Source organism: Schistocerca cancellata, chromosome 2 (assembly GCF_023864275.1).
Source record: "Schistocerca cancellata isolate TAMUIC-IGC-003103 chromosome 2, iqSchCanc2.1, whole genome shotgun sequence".
In the NCBI taxonomy this organism is placed as follows: Eukaryota; Metazoa; Arthropoda; class Insecta; order Orthoptera; family Acrididae; genus Schistocerca; species Schistocerca cancellata.
Window position 1 is genome coordinate 518,338,939 of NC_064627.1, and position 21,317 is coordinate 518,360,255.

The 21,317-nt window shown below is 38.1% G+C and overlaps 1 protein-coding gene across 2 annotated transcripts in view; it reads left to right on the plus strand.

The window, feature by feature from the left end:
* LOC126162069 (nucleoprotein TPR-like) overlaps positions 1-20,354 on the plus strand; it is a 280,494-nt gene extending 260,140 nt beyond the window's left edge. For both annotated transcript variants that reach the window (XM_049918330.1, XM_049918331.1), the window contains exons 34-36: positions 5,250-5,333; positions 13,736-13,999; positions 19,983-20,354. In XM_049918330.1, the coding sequence (XP_049774287.1) occupies positions 5,250-5,333; positions 13,736-13,999; positions 19,983-20,113 (479 nt within the window). In that variant the 3' untranslated portion in view covers positions 20,114-20,354. The remainder of the gene's footprint in view (positions 1-5,249; positions 5,334-13,735; positions 14,000-19,982) is intronic.
* The last annotated feature ends 963 nt before the right edge of the window (positions 20,355-21,317 follow it).

Sequence of the window (21,317 nt, forward strand, 5' to 3'; positions counted from 1 at the left end):
TAACATTATTAAAAACCCAACTACTATATGTAATATTTTTAATAACTACTACATTTCTGGTGAACAATCAGCGCATATTACAGATTCACAGATAGAGATCCGATGCCATCTCACCCAATGTACCGAATTTGAATTTGTGGAAGTGAATGAGCAGGAGGTTCACAGGGCAATATACATGCTAAAGAAAAAAATTTCATCTGGATGGGATGGTGTATCCAGTGCTATTACTGAAGCATGCTTAAAAGAAATTTCTAAACCTCTTACTCACCTGATTAATTGCAGCATTAGAGAAAACATGTATCCAATGGTTCTAAAAATGAGTGTAGTGAAACCAGTGTATAAAAAGGGAAGTAAGGAAGAAGTCTCCAACTATAGACCAATATCATTAATTCCCACTTTTAGTAAGACATTCGAAAGCATTATCCTTTCTCAACTAAGTGCCTTTTTCACAAAACATACACTGCTTGTAGATTCACAGCATGGCTTCAGAAAAGAGCTAAGTACAACCACAGCAATTACACAGTTCATCCATGAAGTTCACTGTCTGTTGGACCAGAAGATGCAGACTGTTGGTATATTTTTGGACCTGACGAGCATTTGATACGGTAAACCATAGGGTACTTCTTAAAAAGCTAAAATCTTATAGTATTGGAGATCAAGCCATGAATCTTCTAACCACATTAACGACATTGCACAACCCATTAACTCCCATATTGTAAGCTATGCAGATGACACATCTATCTTATTCTATGGGAGCGAATCTAAAGAACTAGAATCTCTTGCTGCTAGTGGTGTAACAGAAGTAACAAAATACTTCAATGATCAGGGACTCAAGGTGAATGTCACCAAATCTCAACTACTGACATTTAAAACGGGCAGTTCTCATTACAACAATATGAATAGTGTGTGTAATATCCCTGCAACAGAAAATGGTAACTGTAAATTCCTGGGTGTATATGTTGATGAAAATTTGCGGTGGACATACCACATTAATTTCGTATGCGGAAAAGTCAGTAGTGCCATACATTACCGCAGCCAGTTCGCAAAGATAGTTCCTAGCCAAGCACTGAAATTAGTATATTATGGAACACTTTACCCCTTTCTCAATTACGGAATTGAACTATGCGACTGTGCAGCTGATACACATTTAAAAAGAATACTACTACTACAGAAAAGAGCAATAAGAATTATACATGGGATGGGACATAGAGATCCATGTCGTGAAGTGTTTGTGCAGCACGAATATCTGACAATATGTTCTGTGTACATCTTCAAAATAGTTGCATTTTTTATAAGTCAACCAACAGAAGATATCAAGGGCAGTGATGTACATGATCACAACACTAGAACAAAGTGTAACTATTTCCGTAACAGAACAACGTTAAAAATGACTGATAGAAGTCCATATATCAGTGGTTTGATTTGGTATATCAAGCTACCAAACTCTCTAAGGACGTACACGGGAAATGTCTTTAAAACAAAATTAAAATCTTTTCTAATAGAAAAATGTTTATATTCTTTCAATGAATTTTAAGATAGTGATTGTAACATGAGGCATTAGCATATCAGTTGTAATGTGATAAATGTAATAAATGGACATAAGAAGCAACAGCTACAGAATATAGTGTATTTTATAAGTATAAATATAACCATAGTATTAAGTCTGACGTTTGCAAAAGCCGTCATTACGATGGCTCCACGCAAAGAAAATGTAAATAAATAAATAAATAAATAAGTTACTAAACACAGCATTCTGATATTCCTTCACCAAAGTAGTAGTAAATGTTCCAGAATTTGAGTCAAGAACAGTTGCCAATGTGAGTAAATTAGAAGTAGATACCCTCAGAGCAGTGAATAGATTTAAATTGCTTAATAAAAGCAAGACTTCTGGTCCAGACTGTATACCAGTTAGGTTCATTTCATAGTATGCTGATGCAATAGCTCCATACTTAACAATCATATGCAACTGCTCGCAGGACAAAAGGTCCATAACCAAAGACTGGAAAGTTTCACAGGTCACTCCAATAGTCAAGAAAGTCAGTAGGAGTAATCCACTAAATTATAGGCCTGTATCATTAGCTATGATTTTGGAGCATACATTGGGTCGAACATTATAAATTACCATGAAGAGAACAGTCTATTGACACAGTCAACATTGATTTAGAAAACATCATTCTTGTGGAACAGAAGTAGTTCATTGCTCACATGAAGTGTTGAGTGCAATTGACAAGGGGTTTCAAATTGATTCTGTATTTCTAGAGTTCCTGAAGGTTTATGACACTGTACCTTACAAGTTGTGTGCCTACGGAATATCATCTCAGTTATGTGACTGGACTCGTGATTTCCTGTCAGAGGTCACAGTTCATAGTAACTGACAGAAAGTCATCGAGTCTCTGGCATTACCCAAGGTAGTGTTACAGGCCCTCTGCTGTTCCTTATCTATATAAATGATTTAGAAGGCAACCTGAGTAACTGTCTTAGGTTGCTTGCAGATGATGCTGTCATTTATTGTCTAGTAAAGTCATCAGAGGATCAAAACAAATTACAAAACGATTTAGAAAAGGTATCTGTATGGTGCAAAGTTGTAGGTTGTCCCTAAATAATGAAAAGTGTGAAGTCATCCACATGAGTACTAGAAGGAATCTGTTAAACTTCAGATGCACTATAAATCAGGCAAATCTAAAGGCCATAAATTCAACTAAATACCTAAGAATAGAATTATGAGCAACTTAAATTGGAAAGAAGACATACAAAATGGGGGAAGGCAATACAGAGACTGCGTTTTACTGGTAGAACACTTAGAAGATGCAACTGATATACTAAAGAGATTGTCCATCCTCTTTTGAACTACTGCTGCGTGGTATGGGATCCTTACCATATAGGATTAATGGAGTACATTGAGAAAGTTCAGAGAAGAGCAGCACAGTTTGTGTTTTAGAGAAATAGGAGGGAGAGTGTCACTGACATGATACTGGATTTGGGGTAGAATCATTAAAACAAAGGCGTTTTTCATTGTGGTGGGATCTTCTTGTGAAATTTCAATCACCATCTTTCTCTTCTGAATGAGAAAATGTTTTGTTGACACCAACCTACGTAGGGAGAAACAGTCATCATAATAAAATAAGAGACATCAGAGCTTGCGAAGAAAGATACAGGTGTTCATTTTTTCGGTGTGCTGTTCGAGATTGGAGTAACAGAGAATTATTGTGAAGGTGGTTCAATGAACCCTCTGCCAGGTATTTAAATGTGATTTTGCAGGGTATCCATGTAGATGTGGATGTAGATAAAAAGAGCTTAGATACAATGTATTATTATCTACAGCCATTTTCATATATCCTGTCAAAAGAGAATACTGAAGAGTCCTACATTCATGATATGAGAGAAGGGGAGCAGATGCAGGTGCTGCTTAAGGTCCTGATGGAGGTGGTTTGCCTTAGCCTTCCTGCAACCTGTCATGAAGCTTTAAGTATGTATCTATGTCATGTAGATTACTGTGATGAGCGTACAGTGTTATGGCTGAAAGGGGAGAGTGAACCCCAGGGTCTGAACGTAGCCTACTTCTTGTGAATAGTACCAAGGGGGCTGCTAAGATTAATGTCTCCATCCAACAGACATATCACCATCAACAGTGTCACAAGCCCTGACGCAAAGACTGATGATAAGGAACTTTACCCCACTACCTCGCCTCGCCTTGCCACTGATAGTGAAAATTTCGTCCACTACCGGGATTCAAACTGGCTTGCCTCAGAGTCAAGAATAATCACACACATGTGCGTTAGTAACCTCAGCTACAGAGGCAAGTTGTCAAAAGGTGTTCGTATAAAATGCCGCGAGGAATATATTGTTGAGGTGGTGACATTAGCTGCCACTTGCAGTATGGCAATAGTATTTATACGTAAAATAAGAGAAAGACAACAATTTAAATACAGGGGACGGGTGCGTGGCACACAGAAACACATAATAGAAAACAGTTAAGCCTGTCTTTTGAGCCCTTTCTGTTTTTCTAGGAGAGTTCACAGATTCTCACACAACTACACAGACATACTCTCAAGGTAGCAGCAAGACTTGCTGCAACTGCAATCATGTACATTTGGTTGTCTGTGTTGTTGTGTGTACTTTCACTAGGAATAGAACAATAGCTTGAAAGCTAGTGTTCCGTTTTTCTATTATGTGTTTCTGTGCACCACAAACCAGCCCTCTCTAGGTAAGTGGTTGCCTTTCCCTTATTTTATGTATTTTCCATCCATGAATTGCCATTATTGTTACGTATTATTACCATTTTTACTCCGTTCATCATAAGAATAAACCTCATGTAAACATTACATTATGTATTCATTCATGTTTGCTGGAATCTCATAGGATTTTGCTTCAGGTGGAATGGAAGCCAAGCTGTGTAGAGTACAATCAAGTACGATAATGAGGATACATTTTATGCTTGCGTTATGCATACATAGATTCACGATAATACTGGATAACCGCTTTATTGGTGCATATAACTTGGACAGCACTGGCCAGCCACCTGGCCCAACTAGCCTGTAGTGGTGTAAACAGTTGTAGTAAGGATGTAAAAAGAAACGAACAGAGAACAATATAGTCTTGAATGTCATTTAATTTTTGAACACAAGAAAATAATGGTAAAACTCAAGTGAAATGCTTCTTAGGTGATGTGACGGAAAACATAATATGCCTTCGAACTTAGCTAACATAGTACTGTAATTCAAAGCAAGAGTGATGAAAATTCCTTACTTAAAGAAAGGTAATTTTTCTGCATCAGCAATGTGCAGCTTAAAAGTGTTCTGCTGGGATTTCACCATGTAGTTAAATATTGAACCCACTGAAGGTATTAGTCATCTGGTAATCTCTGAACTCCTTCCATATCGGACTTCAAGGAATACGGTATATTTCAGTACTGCTATGTTGCTAGCAAGGCAATCGGCAACAGAATCACAAGCCACCAAAAAGTCCACATTTCCTCCTCCTCCTTGTCCTCCTCACGAGCTGAGGCTGCTGACCAATCATTGCATGTGTGTTTCTTTACATCAGGTTTATTCTTATGATGAACAGAGTATAGTTATACACGTTAAGTAACAAATCTATTACTAAGAGCATACATGTTAACATCATGCTTTCATTACCGTTTCTCTTTTTATTAAGTTCTCTGGAGAGAAGAGACCAATTTTAACACTATTTAAGAAATTTAAACCGTTTTGGGATATTTAATTGAATTAATGCTGTATGGTTTGTTTCAGAACTTGAAGAACCAGATCTGGAGCAAATAGAAAGTGAAGATCAAGATCAGGGTGGCTCAGATGTGATGGAAGAAGTTGATCATGGTAAGCATTGTAAATAAAATATTTTGGTTTGCTTATGAAGAAATACAGATACATTTCATGACTACTCTTAGCAAATAAGCCCAATTTTTAATTTGTGACTTGTTTTATCAGACAGAACAAACATCTGACCAGAACATAGTTCTTACCTAATTTTTGATAATCCCTTCTTAAAAACTAAGTTAAGCCAAGTCTAATATTGTTTCTCATTCTTTCCAAATTTGGTTATATCCATGCTATATTTTGCCAAAATGGTTGTATGTTCTGGGAGAATTTCTGTCACCTTTGATACTTTTTCTGTCATTTGGAACTGTGTTTTGATGTACACCAGATTCCCAATTATCTAGGTGCGGATAATCAGACGTGAGAATTGAGTCTACCTAAAGAGTGCTCACTCTGCAAACCATCATGAGGTGCATGGCAGAGAACTTACACTGATTGGCAATTTTTGAAAACATCAAAAATGAAGTCTGAAATGTTCTGTTATAATTATAATGAATATTTTCGTAAAGAATACAAGTTTCTTGTTCTCAAGACATCATCTAAGGCTCTCTAATAATGGATGGTTAGGAAAGAATTAGAATTTACACATGTGCAGGGCATATGATCTGTTAACATTCAGACAGTTCCTATGTCTCAGTTACCATAGTTCAGCAACACAAAGAAAGAAGGAAGGAGCCTCACAATAATTGTTTCCATGAAACTCAGTATCACTATTGGTGTGGATCATGAAGGTTCATTTTATACCACATAAACTGACTACTATGGCACTGAAGCAAGCTGTCCATGTGCAAAATTACTGCAGAGTATAATTAAACACTGACATGTATTAAAATTGGGCAACAGATGTACATGGCAGTTTGAGCCAGTGTGTTTGTGCATATATGAATTTATGATATTCATAACTGGTGATAATTAGCAACCAAGTTATGACTTGATTCTCTCATTGACTTTCTCATAAAGGCATTACTATATGGAATATAATAGAGGGAAACATTCCACGTGGGAAAAATATATCTAAAAACAAAGATGATAAGACTTGCCAAACAAAAGTGCTGGCAGGTCGATAGACACACAAACATACACACAAAATTCAAGCTTTCGCAACAAACGGTTGCTTCGTCAGGAAAGAGGGAAGGAGAGGGAAGACGAAAGGATGTGGGTTCTAAGGGAGAGGGTAAGGAGTCGTTCCAATCCCGGGAGCGGAAAGACTTACCTTAGGGGGAAAAAAGGACAGGTATACACTTGCGCACACACACACATATCCATCCGCATGTACACAGACACAAGCAGACATTTGTAAAGGCAAAGAGTTTGGGCAGAGATGTCAGTCGAGGCGGAAGTACAGAGGCAAAGATGTTGTTGAAAGACAGGTGAGGTATGAGCGGCGGCAAATTGAAATTAGCGGAGATTGAGGCCTGGCGGATAACGAGAAGAGAGGATATGCTGGAGGGCAAGTTCCCATCTCCGGAGTTCTGACAGGTTGGTGTTAGTGGGAAGCATCCAGATAACCAGGACGGTGTAACACAGTGCCAAGATGTGCTAGCTGTGCACCAAGGCATGTTTAGCCACAGGGTGATCCTCATTACCAACAAACACTGTCTGCCTGTGTCCATTCATGTGAATGGATAGTTTGTTGCTGGTCATTCCCACATAGAAGGCTTCACAGTGTAGGCAGGTCAGTTGGTAAATCACGTGGGTGCTTTCACACGTGGCTCTGCCTTTGATCGTGTACACCTTCCGGGTTACAGGACTGGAGTAGGTGGTGGTGGGAGGGTGCATGGGACAGGTTTTACACCGGGGGCGGTTACAAGGGTAGGAGCCAGAGGGTAGGGAAGGTGGTTTGGGGATTTCATAGGGATGAACTAAGAGGTTAAGAAGGTTAGGTGGACGGCGGAAAGACACTCTTGGTGGAGTGGGGAGGATTTCATGAAGGATGGATCTCATTTCAGGGCAGGATTTGAGGAAGTCGTAAGCCTGCTGGAGAGCCACATTCAGAGTCTGATCCAGTCCCGGAAAGTATCCTGTCACAAGTGGGGCACTTTTAGGGTTCTTCTGTGGGAGGTTCCGGGTTTGAGGAGATGAGGAAGTGGCTTTGGTTATTTGCTTCTGTACCAGGTCGGGAGGGTAGTTACGGGATGCGAAAGCTGTTTTCAGGTTATTGGTGTAATGGTTCAAGGATTCTGGACTGGAGCAGATTTGTTTGCCTCTTAGTTCATGCCTATGAAATCCCCAAACCACCTTCCCTACCCTCTGGCTCCTACCCTTGTAACCGTCCCCGGTGTAAAACCTGTCCCATGCACCCTCCCACCACCACCTACTCCAGTCCTGTAACCCGGAAGGTGTACACGATCAAAGGCAGAGCCACGTGTTAAAGCACCCACGTGATTTACCAACTGACCTGCCTCCACTGTGAAGCCTTGTATGTGGGAATGACCAGCAACAAACTGTCCATTCGCATGAATGGCCACAGGCAGACATTGTTTGTTGGTAATGAGGATCACCCTGTGGCTAAACATGCCTTGGTGCACGGCCAGCACATCTTGGCACAGTGTTACACCATCCGGGTTATCTGGATACTTCCCACTAACACGAACCTGTCAGAACTCCGGAGATGGGAACTTACCCTTCAGCATATCGTCTCTTCTCGCTATCCGCCAGGCCTCAATCTCCGCTAATTTCTAATTTCAATTTGCCGCCGCTCATACCTCACCTGTCTTTCAACAACATCTTTGCCTCTGTACTTCCGCCTCGACTGACATCTCTGCCCAAACTCTTTGCCTTTACAAATGTCTGCTTGTGTCTGTGTATATGTGGATGGATATGTGTGTGTGTGCGAGTGTATACCTGCCCTTTTTTCCCCCTAAGGTAAGTCTTTCCGCTCCCGGGATTGGAATGACTCCTTACCCTCTCCCTTAGAACCCACATCCTTTCGTCTTTCCCTCTTCTTCCCTCTTTCCTGACGAAGCAACCATTTGTTGCGAAAGCTTGAATTTTGTGTGTATGTTTGTGTCTCTATCGACCTGCCAGCGCTTTTGTTTGGTAAGTCTCGTCATCTTTGTTTTTAGATATATTTACTATATGGAATGTTTAACAATCACTTCATATCCCATCACATGGTGTATTGAGAACACGGAGTGGTCAGTTGTCTCTAAAGGTGCAATTCCACTGGTGGCAACATGCGGTATATGGTTATTACGCACGCTGCTTGGAGCGTGAAAGTGTGACATGTCATAGCAAGTGCCATCTGCTGGCAGACACTACAGTGCTTGTTTTTAAGTGTATATATAACCTTGAATAATGTTATTCTTACACTTTATATATACTCCCACATGCTCATCAGGAAGAATGCAATCTTATACCAAAATCAGTACTCATAGAATAAAGGAAAAATAATAGGAAGTGGTATTAGGAAATTACCGACATATCCCTTTTTTGATTTAAACAATACTCATTTTATCATAAATACCATGTAACGAAAAAAATGGTATATTTTCATGCAAAATATTCTTTTTAATCATTCCAACATGTTCATACACGTTCCTATTAGTTGTATAAACATTCATAATTAAACAATACATATCAAAATAGACAATATACTGAGAACTAATGTCCTCTTTAGTGCTGTGGCTTGTAACATGGGAGAGTCATTTCCACATTTTTTACTTAATAAAAAATCCTCTCTCTTTTCACAGACAGTTATGTTCATAAACTTGTTTTCTCGTAATCACTGTGCCAGACTTCACTTCCAGATTTGTCATCTTGCTCTCCACCAGTCACTTTATTAATGGGACATTTCCTTAGAATATTATCAAAATACTCACGGAACTGCAAAGAGAGTGCGCCAGTATTGCTTGTAACATCCTGTAGTTTCTCAGGTTTCAGAGGAATGACATCTGTGTATGCTCTTGGCACACTATGAAAATGAGGACTATCCCGCTTTTAACCAGAGGAAATTCATGTTTCACCATTCCACTGCTATTTCATGAAACAGACATACATTTTGACTAAACGGTGTACTCAAATATTTTGTATTGTGTAACGCCCATTTTTCTCCTTCCACGGTTACATATTTCTTAAAAATTGATCTATATATTTCTGATAGTCAAGAAATGTGACTTGTGCGTACAGTTCAACGTGCATGAGTTTCATTGCTTTCTGCAGTACCGTGAACAATTAGTGGGGAGTATGCAGTGTATCTTTTGTCCTTTTTCATAATACCAGACTTGCAAAATCCGTATCATAAGCATTGTCGGAAAACCCATGGTGTGGACACATGGAAAACATTGGAAAATCTACCACTATGAACTGAAGTCTTCCAAAATTGAACCATTGTGGAATTCCTGTTCTGTTCTGTTCAGGCTTTTGAAAATGCATACAAAGTTTTCACACTAGAGGCTACATATTTCAGTAGGAAACGTGGAGAGGAGCCACTGCAGTAGGACTCCCCCATTTACTTCATTGTACATGTACATGTAGAGGAAAGCTTGTTATTAGAAAATATACAAATAACAAATATAAATACCCATTGCTGCTGCAAATAAAAAATACCAGTTACTGGTATGTCTGGAATAGGCACGTTGTGCATGAAATCAAATGTGATCATTCCTGATATTCCTGCCTCTCTGCCTCTTCAATTTGTACTGAAACAATCGTAAAAATAACGATAGTTTTTTTAACAATCCTTGATGAGTAGTATTGCCTTGAGACCTGTAAATTATGTAAATTTTGGAACCACATTTTTCCAAGAAAGTAATCGTACATGGTCTTCACGGATAAAGTATTTGAGAGGTATCTTTTCTTCCTACCACAATGTCCATAATGTGTTACCATTACTGAAAAGAGTTTGTGAATTGTGCTTTCGTGACATTAGTATTTTCTGGAACTGAATAATGGTTTTTGTTTCTACCATGACCATCATATGGCAAAGTCATTCTTCCACAAAGTAGATGGCACGGTCTCTCCACTCAGCATTTTGTTATGGTATGGAGTGCAATAAAAGCTTTCTCTCAGTGTTTTGTTATGCTATGGAGTGCAGTAAAAACTTTCTTGCGTACCATAGCTTCCTTGAAGCTAACTGTAACACGCAGAATTAAAAATTAGGTAATTGATTTGTATTACCATAATACTGGAAGTATATTCATAATACTGTAACCCTATAAAATCGATTCGTTTACCATCGACCTTATGGTGTTGTGCTGGTGCAACACGAATGAACTAATGGGTATTAATAATTTTTTTTGACATGAGCTGAACATATACTTTACTGGAATGTTAGTGACATATATAAAGTGAAATCCTGAAATAATCTAACAAGTGCAGAAATGTAGGGTCTTTGGCCATAACTCACATATTTATGTTATTTTGTTTTAATTATTTTTCAAAAATTGAATCAGTGAGTTGCATAGTTTGAGAATGAAATAGTTAATAAAGTAATATTGGTATTATGCCAGTTACCTAATAATAATAGTCTGCTGTCCTTCCATGATTGGTAATGGAATTCGGGTGTGGTTGCTTTGGTTACTGTGTAAAGGGAAGAATGTGGCCACTGACGTACCCATCCTGTTCATCTTTGTTGGGCACATTGTTGAATTCTGTCAAAAATATTCCTTCAGCAGCTGAGAACAATTCTGTCAAAAATAGTAGTTCCTTCTCAGCAGCTGAGAACTTCTCAAAAACATTTGTGTTTTCATCTGTAAACAGATATTAGCATACGATTAACCTGTATACTTCAGCAAATAACACACTTTTACCAGTTTCCTGCATTAAAACTTAAAAATAAATTGAAAATTTGTGTAGCTTAAAGGAATTTATAATCGCCTTTTGTTATAATATTTGTAAGCAACTTCCTTATACTATTATATTATGTACAAACATTGTATGACTGTTTACCTTTAATCTGCATCTATTTTCCCTTTAGGAACAATATTTCCTTTCCAGTTGGTGTGTTCCAAACCCATTAGCTTCCTTTGTATAACCAAATTTCACTTCCACAATTTAGTGCATTGTTCTTTCTTCTAAATTTATGTAAATTGTCTCCGAACTCATCTGATGATTCCATCAACAAAACCATTTTGAAATCCCACTACAGCATTGCCATCACACCAGGTTCTTTCGTGCAGTATAGGGGCTGGTCTCTGTGACAAGTCCTCTTTCTGCATGAAATTAAATTTTATCTCTGGTTTAGACAGGGGGAAAAATCACTGAACACATCTCATTTTAGAACAAGCAGATTAAGATTCTTGTGAAAATAACTACTGCAGTGTTAGCTCATACACCCCAAAAATGATATGTCCCGTTTTTGATCTCGGTGTCTCAGTTTCTTCTTAATTTTGGGTAGGAACTAGAAGAAGGGTGTAATTTTCATGTCGGGGGAACCTTATAACGTCTTATCACAAAAACTAGTGAACCCACCGAAGAACTTTGTCACCCTTTTGATTATTGAATTACTTCTCTCAGAAAGGGATCTTTCCAAAGTTGTGCATTGTATTTGCTGTTTATAGGGTTCAGAAAACTACATTTATTTATCATTTTTGACAGTATTTCGCTCATAACAAATATGAAGTTGAAAAACTCCACCAAAATCACATAAAAATTCACTTGTAATTCACTCTGTAGCAACTCTAAGTAGGTAAAAAAATTCATTTCTTAACTTTTGATTACTTTTCAGTGATATACAATGTCTGACAGACAGCAAAGTAAAATTTGAAAGTGAACTGAAAAAGTTTCTTCTTGACAGCTCCTTATAATCCGTACAAGAATTTTTATTATTGTAATGTGTAAAATGTGGTGGGTAGGCATTACTAACTCACATCTGTATATTAAATAAATAAATAAAAATAAACTTACGGATGTCAGCATGTAGCCACATTTACAAATTAATTTGTGATGTGAATGTAAAATGTCTCATCGCACATCATTACTATTTATCGTGCAAAATAATCCATGGAACATGAAACTAACCAACAAACAAACAAATAATTAGGACCAGAGTTAAGATTTTCCTGGAAAGAGACATAATGTAATGTTCACATGTGGAAAAATACCTACTTGACAAGTAGCAGGCACAACGGTTTACACAGCAGCAGTGCCAGTACAGTTTAGCTGACAGTGTAAGGCTCTCATTGGTGTATTGGTGGTGGGAGCACCCTCCTAGCTGTCAAATACCACCTTATTTCAAGTGTGCTTTAAATATCTCTGTCACTAACAATCTGATATCGACCAGTATTATCCCATGATAGTTGGTGTCTGATTCTCTCACCATTGGCTTGATATCCACTAAGTACTGAAAATCTCAACTAATTTGTGGAGAAATTTTTTTAACAATGTTCCAGTGTAAACATGCCCCCCTCCCCCTCATTTTCCTATGACATTCATTGTAAAACTATTGACCTCCATTACAGCTGAGATGATATGATGATTGTCTTTCTGATTATAGTTGTGAAGCTTGTTGGCTAGTAAACATTGACTACAATGAGTAATATTCCTTCCACTATGAAATTGCTTCACTCAGTTCACTTAAATCACTATTTATTAACTCCAAATAATTTTCCATCACATACGCATTTCAAATTACACATTATTTTGTTATACCATGAGCCACTAAATCAAATATGTTCAGTCATTGTGTGTGGCTTACCATGGGCACCAACTACGCATCGGATTTCCTGCGTCGTCATAGCTGCGCAAGAGCGGTGACACCCGTTATCTTGCGCTCTCTGGCAGCTGCTAAACCGAACCTATTTCTAACAGGTCGCGGGAAAGTGTTGCGATTAGTGATTTGAAAAACTTCCAGGGTTTCTCTTCAAAATGGCATATGTATGATATTTATACAATGTTTAGTTCTTGTGCAATAAATAATTGAAAGTGTTCCCAGACTTTATGTACACCCTGTATATAAAGTCCTCTTTCAATGTGCCTGTCTGCCATTCAACACCTTTCTTGTGTGACAAGTAGCAGTCTACCCCATTTTGTATTGTTGTATTTCAGCCTCAGTTTTCCATTATTAGATGTAAAAGTTGTCATTGAGCCTTTGAATTTTTCAACTCCCGAGGTGCGTGCTTAATGCATGCTTTACTTTACCTAAAACAACAGACACTCTCTGTAGAAACTGCATTTTTTCAAATGTATGTCTGATGCTCAGTAGTTTTTTTAGGCCAGTGGTGATCTGTCCTGTCACTACTTTAGTTTCGTCCAGAGCTTAGCAGCTTATAATACCACGTTTAAACAGTTTTTCTCATACTTATTCTACTTAATTGCATTTAATGCACTACAGTTCTGTATGGCTTATTGCTTTCCTCATTTGTCACATGATAAAATTTGTCATTGTATCTTTCATTATTTCATTCTATTATTTCTTGAACTCTTGGATTCTAAAGTGAGGAGTTACACCCATCTGTTAACAGGTGTCAGCTCCGGTGAAAGCGCAGCTACTGAATCGGCGCGTACAGCAACAGAGGAGGGACGGGAAGCGGAAGCTTCAGAGCAACCATCAGGCAGTAGTAGCACTACCAGCGAGAGTGGCAGCCAAGAGGCCACTCGGCGTGTCACAAGGCAGTTCCGCAGTTCAGTCAGAGGCAGAGCTCGAGGCGTAGCGGGTTCCAGTGCACGGCACACACCTATTGTTTGGAGTGAGCCTGGCTCCAGTTTGCAGCATACTTCGCCAAGAGGTGAAGATAATGTTACATAGTTCTATAGTAGAGCCATGGTGTATAATGATACTGCATCAGTTATCATTTATTGACAATTTTTAGTAACGGAGGCTGGTGCACACTTGGGGTTAAGCAGTTGCTGACAATTTAACTGAGGTGCACAATGAGTACATATATACTTTTTCTGACCTTCCTAATTTTCTTTTTTTCACAAATGAAATTTAATTGTATTTTATTCTGCCACATGAAAAATAATAATGAAAGTTTTATGAGAAGTTACCAGTTTTAGCAAAAGACTGATGCTTTTATGTGTATACCAGAAGGAATACTTCCTATCATATCACAGGTTATTGTTGAATTTCTCTGCTGTAGCAAGTGGCTCCTTGAGAAAATGTGTGATACAGTATACATTCACGCAAAAGTTCATGATTCTTAACATCTTGCACTAGTAACCTCATTTGTACATGTAATTTTGAAAAATCAGAACGAAGTGATTTTCATCAGATTTTTTTAAAAATGCAGCTGGAAAGACTGGCATTGAAATGTTGAAGAATGCTTTGCTTATGAAAACGATAAAGTGAAACATTAAAAACTTTTTTAAAACTTTTATAAATTTAGTAAAATATGCAGCTGTAACACTGTTAGCCATGTAACTGATAAGGCATTTCTGTTAAGAGGTAGGTGTGTGTGCGTGAACTTCTTATTTTTCATTGAATTTTATGTATTGATATATCATGTCTTCAAGAAATTCAGATATACACAGTCCTTTTTTATAAAATGAGCCAAAACTGCCTTATCTTTTTTGCCAATATGTCTTTGTCAGACTTGTGTTGTATATTTGTTAATAAATGTGTAGAATAAGTAGCAGATTTTCTAAATTTGTTAAATATATTCTTTGTTTCCAAGGCTGTTTTATTCAAATATCACTAACAATAAAGTAGAACAAAGATTGTTTATTTGCTTGATTTTTTTTTTTTAGTTTTTATTTTCCCCACTTCCTTGTTCTACATTGCTCTCTCTCTCTCTCTCTCTCTCTCTCTCTCTCTCTCTCTCTCTCTCTCTCTCGACTGATGTATAAGTGTTAAGGGCAAGATTCACAGTATGTGATTTGAAATGGTTCACTAAAATTTTAGAGCCATCCATTGTGAACATCATTTAGTTTGTGCTGTTTTTACCCTTTGTTATGTTCTTACAAATGTGAATGTGTCAAAAGTAAAACAAGTGCAAGGATTTACTCGTATTCTGCTGTAGACTTACGTTTTTGTTCCTTTAGTTTTCTAGACAATAATTACCTGCAGTTAAAAGCATAACTATAAACAGAAAAAACTATTGCGAAACTCAGCTTGCCCTTTTCTCATATGATATCCCGCAAACTCCGGATGAAGGGCAACAGACAGATTCCATATTCCTAGATTTCTGAAAAACATTTGACGTGATGTCCGACTAGACATGACAAAGGTACGAGCGTATAGAATAGGTTCCCAGATATATGTACAGCTCAAAGACTTCTTAAGTAATTGAACCCAGTATGTTGTCCTCAACAGCAAATTTTCACCAGAGACAAGGAAGTGTAAGGGAAGGTGGTAGGACCACTATTATTCTCGATGTACATAAATGATCGGACAGACAGGGTGAGCAGCAATCTGTGGCTGTTGCTGTGATATGTGGGAAAGTGTCGTTGGTGAGTGACTACAGGAGGACAGAAGATGACTTCGACAAAATTTCTGGTTGGTGTGACGAATGGCAGCTGGCCTGGATGTAGAAAATTCCCATAATGTTTGAATACAGCATTAGTTGTGTGCTGCTTGCCACAATCACATTGATAAAATGTCGAGGTGTAACATTGAAGAGTGATACAAAATGGAACAAGCTTGTAAGGGTTGTCATGGGGAAGGGGAAAGCGAATAGTCAGCTTCTACACCTACACCTACATCTACATCTACACACAGCGAACCACTATGAAGTGCATGGCAGAGGGGGTGTGCCACTGTACCAATTAGTAGGACTTTTTCCGTTCCATTCAAGTATGGAGCACAGGAAAAAGATTGTTTAAATGCCTCTGCCCATGCTTTAATTAACCTAAACTTACTCTCACGGTTTCTATGGGAGCAATATGTAGTGGTTTGTAGTACAACTCTAGTCATCATTTAAAGCCGTTTCTTGCAACTTTGTCAATAGATTTTGTCGGGATTGTTTCCATCTATCTTAAAGTGTTTGCCATTTCAGTTCTTCCAACATCTCAGTGACTTTATCTTTCAAGTAATACATACCTGTGACCATTCATGTATCACTGCTCCATATATGTTCAAAATCCCCTGCTAGTCTATTTGGTACAAGTTCCACACACTTGAGCAATGCTCCAGGGTGGCTTGCAGTGACTTGTAAGCAATCTCGTTAGTAGACTGACTGCTTTTCCATAGTAATACACCATAACTGAAATCTGCTATCTGCTCTACCCATGACAGCCCATGTGATCATTGCAATTCATGTCCCCACTAAGTGTAACACCCAAACATTTGTATAAGTTTACAGATTCCAACTGTGACTCTCTAATTTTATTTTCATAGGATACTACATTTTGTCATTTTGTGAAGTGCACAATTTTACATTTTTGAACATTTAAAGCAAGGTGCCAGTCATTGCACCACTTTGGAATCTTATCGAAGTCTTCCTGAATATTTGCACAGTTTTGTTCGGACTATACTTTGTTGTGGATAACTGCATCATCTACGAAAAGTCTGATGTTACTGTTAATATTGTCTACAAGATCATTAATGTACAACATGAACACCAAGGGACCCAACACACTTCCCTGGGGCAGTCCCAAAGCTACTTCTACATTTGTCGATGACTCTCCATCCAAAATAACATGCTGAATTATCTCTACAAAGAGATTCTCATTCCAGCCCCTTATTTTGTCTGCACATTTGATAAGATTGCACTTTTGATAAGAAGTGTAGGTGTGATACCCGGTCAAATGCTTTTCTGAAATTGAGAAATACTGCATCGATCTGACTGCCTTGATTCACAAGTGGACTGCTAGATTTGTTACCAGTAGGTCTGATCAGCTCGCAAGTATTTTGGAGATGGTTCAGGAATGCATGTAGGGAAGGCTGTGTTCTTTTTGATGAACACTATTGAGACAATTTAGACATCCGGTATTTGAAGTGGACTGCAGAACAGTCTTACTGCCACCAACATACATTTTGTGTAAGGACAATGAAGACTAGAGAAATTAGTGCTGGCCTTGCTCTGTTGGCAAGTAGAACAGGAAGAGAAATGCCTAGTAGTGGTACGACATACGTTCTGTTGCACCCATTATGGTGGCTTGCGAAGTATGCATGTAGGTGAAGAAAGGTGAAATTCTTTTAAGTAGACAGTGCAAGTGTGAAAATATTGTCCCATACTTGGATTTAGTTCCATAATCTATAGTTACACTATAATGTGAGGCCGATGTCATATTAACAGTGATATGGAGAAAGATAACCACTCGTTCTATAGTGAAGGTGTGTCGAGTGGAGTGGCCATGTGGTTAGAGGCGCCATGTCATGGACTGTGCGGTCCCTCCCGCCGGACGTTAAGAGTCCTCCCTTGGGCATGGGGGTGTGTGTTGTCATTAGCGTAAGTTAGTTTAAGTAGTGTTAAAGTCTAGGGATCGATGACCTCAGCAGTTTGGTCCTTTAGGAATTGACACACATATGAAAATTCATAGTGAAGGTGTTGAGCAGTTGGTTTTGTAAACAGGAACTGAAACAATGTATGCTATGAGAGAGAATGCAAGTTAGTCTGCAGCCACCATACAGTTTATGTAAGAAGTTTTCACATTAATTTAGACTGAAACAGACAGTTTGATGACTTAAAGAAACGGAATGGTGGTAAAATAATGCTCCTATTATGCTGGTATGTAACTCACAGGTTCAGAGCATTACTCCTTGTCTATATTTCAACTTTTGGAGTTTGTTTCTTTAATAAGAAGTCATGGTCATTCTTTTAATAACATCCATGAGTAGTTCATGTAATCAGCAGCATCAGTAGTAGCCATTTGATTCCTAATGATGGCAAGGGGCCTCTTGTAGACTTTTCAATGCACTATGGTCTTCAGCTTTATGCACCCATCTCCATCCTGATGAGATTATCTATCCTCTTTCTGCTAGAGCATTTTCTTGCCCTTTCCTTATCTCTTTGAATTAAGCAAAGAATTGCCTCAGTCCACCTACCATACAGTTGGGTGCCCTCATGTTGCACCTGTCTCCATTTCATACCACATACAAACAGATATTCACATTCTGTAAATATTTTTAGCCATATACAAGTCATATATGTACATAATTAATTCCTTACTAGTACCATACAGTTAGTATATGAGGCATAAAAAGTAGTTCATCCACTCGTCGTAACACTGCTGGAACTCGGATACCGGAATAACCTTCAGCTGGTTGGTTACAGCCATTTAAATGTTATCCAGGGCCCCTAAACAACATATGTTGTGTTTTCAATCTCAGAAAGCGAAAAAAGTTGCAAGGACTTACGTCAAGTGAATAAGGGTGCTGAAGAACCACAGAAATGTTCGTAGGCCAAAAACAGGTTTACTGAAATTACTGTGAGCCAAGACACATTGTTGTGATGCAACACCCAATGGTATTTGATATTTTGTCTCTGATGAATGGTGGTGTGACTCAAATTCACTTCTGCCCGAATTATTCGGGCTATCAGCTGATGATCTGTATGGTCAAGATCCCATACTCTGTCAACATTTCTACCAGTTCTTGAAACTGAAGATTTTTCGCTGCAAGGTTCATGTTCAGTTGACTGCCTTCCTTCTGCTAATGTCTTAACCCACCAAAATGCGTGGGACCTTGAAAAAACACTGTTTCTGTAGGCCTGCCGAAGCTTTGCAAAAATTTCCATTTTCACTGCATCAAAGTCTGTAGCCAAATCTGATCGCACACCATTGCTTTGTATTCGTGTCACCCATTGTCAGAATGCATAAACAAAATCTTCTTCACTAAAAGAAGCAATACAGACAACCAGCATGTCACTAGTATGGTTCAGTGTGCACTTATCACATGTCCACCTGCCTCCCCTCCAAGTCCAGTGTCACCAGCATTGCCAGATTGAACACTATGCTGTCTTTCTCAGTACTTTATTTACATACCTCATATGGTAAGGGACACATAGTCAAAGAATAGTTACACTAATCAGCTTTTAACCGTATTTAGGCTGTCTACTAGACATTTCTGTACTTCACGTTTTTCTGAGCCAAAAGTGGATTCAATCGGTGGTAGTTAAGACTGTCATTCCGTCTGTTAGTATTATGGTCTTTGAGTTACATTTTGGAGGAGAGGTGCTCAAACCCTCATCCAACCATCCAGATTTAGGTTTTTCATAATTTTCTGGAATTACTTAAGATAAATTCTAGAATGGTCCATTCCAAACAAAGGCACATCCCCTTTCCTCATCTATTCCTAACGTGTGCTTAGTTTCTGATGATATCAACCTTAAAGGGATGACAAACTCAAATCTTGCCTCTTTTTTATTCTGTTAGTGCATATGTGAATGTCACTGTCATTTTCAAGCTGGAGTGGCTCATGCTAAGAAATAGCATCAGAAAGTAACTGTTCTGTGAACCCACACAGCATAATTAATTACCTTTGCACAATAAATAACTTTTCACACATGAAGCACTTCCACAAAATTCTATATTAATTGACATTCATGAATGAAAGTATGTTGCCATACTAGCAAGTGTGTCCCTCAAATAGTATTTAATCTTTCAAGAAGTAAATTGAACTCTGTGCTTTTAGCACAGTTTGTTTCTTGATAAAATTACTTTTTGTTTGGTAGGAAAATAAACGCAAAGTTTTAGTACGTTATTTAGAAGTTCATTTATGAAAAATGATTTAATAGTTGTCTCAAAACTGTCTTTTGCAGTTTAAAAATGTAGAGCCTAAGAAAATGCTGTGTGTTTCTTCAGAATTACGGGATGGGATTTTTGTTGCAGGGCGGGCATCAATGATGATGCGTGGAGAAGGTGTTCGCGGAGCTGTTTTTCCTCGCACTGCAGCACGTGGACGCCGTATGAGAGGAAAATTGAAGGGTGCCTATACTGGGCCTTACCAAATGAGATTTTGAATAAACATTTTTATTTCTGTGAGTCTTAAGTGGAAGAAAACTGAAATATTGCTTCAAGATTATTTACAACATTCCCAGACTGATAAACTGATTTGTATAGGCAGTACACTGTGTGTTTACTGTGATAAAACACTTGTAAAATGCTATTTCACCTGGAATTTTGTAATTGGTCAAGGCTGTTATCTTGACAGTGCATAAGGTTGTACTGTAAAGTATTCCAATAAAATGCTTTTGTTTTTCACAGTGCCCTAGGCATATCTTAAAATAAAAAGATGTACATTTTCCTCACTCTAGTGAATTTATCCTGTAAGTACACTGCATGTGTGGTTTGTATAAGAATGTTTTAAAAGACTTAACTCTTATGTAAGTTTTTAATCATACACTAAATGTTTGTTTGTATGTCGTTAGTGACTATGTTTTTGTATAGTATGAATCACACCAGCATTGTGCCTAAGTGATCACATTTGCAGACATTTTATTGTAACCTGTAAACAGTATCTCAGTGATAAATCCCAGCAGCACAGTTTAAACTTTGGAAACACATTACAGTATTGATGTCATCTTTCATGTCATACCAAAAATTATCTCTGTTGATTTGACAATTTGTAATGTTTCTGATTTTATGTAAATGAACAGTTCACATTTTTTGTGTGTACTCAAATGATAATAAATCAGTATTGATTGGTATAGAAACACAATGAGATTCCAAATTTAGAGGTGAAGATGCTGCAATTGGCCACAAGTTTCCTATCAGTGAATGTCCGTTGACTCATTGGCACATGTGGTAAATTGTTTTCGCTATGAAAAATGAAATTCCATGTGGTTAATACAACGAGGAATCAAATGACTTGTGAAACATTGCAGATGACTTGTGAAGCATGGCAGATACGTGAAAGCTGGTGACTGTGAACAGCAGGAAACAGTGAGAGAATGTTGAAAGAAACTTAAAGGGATAAATAAGGCAAGGCAGTCAAATAAAAGAGCTGACTGAAGAAGCAGCAGGCAGAAAAGCTTTGCTCCACAGATTAGCTTGGATTTAGAAAGAAACACTTAAAACTCAGCTTGCACTTTTCTTCCACAGTATCTTGCTAACCAAGGATGAAGGGAAACAGGCAGATACTATTCTGGAAAGTGTTTCACATGGTGCCTCTCTGCAGATTGTTAACGAAGGTTTGAGGACATGGAATAGGTTTTTGGGTATGTG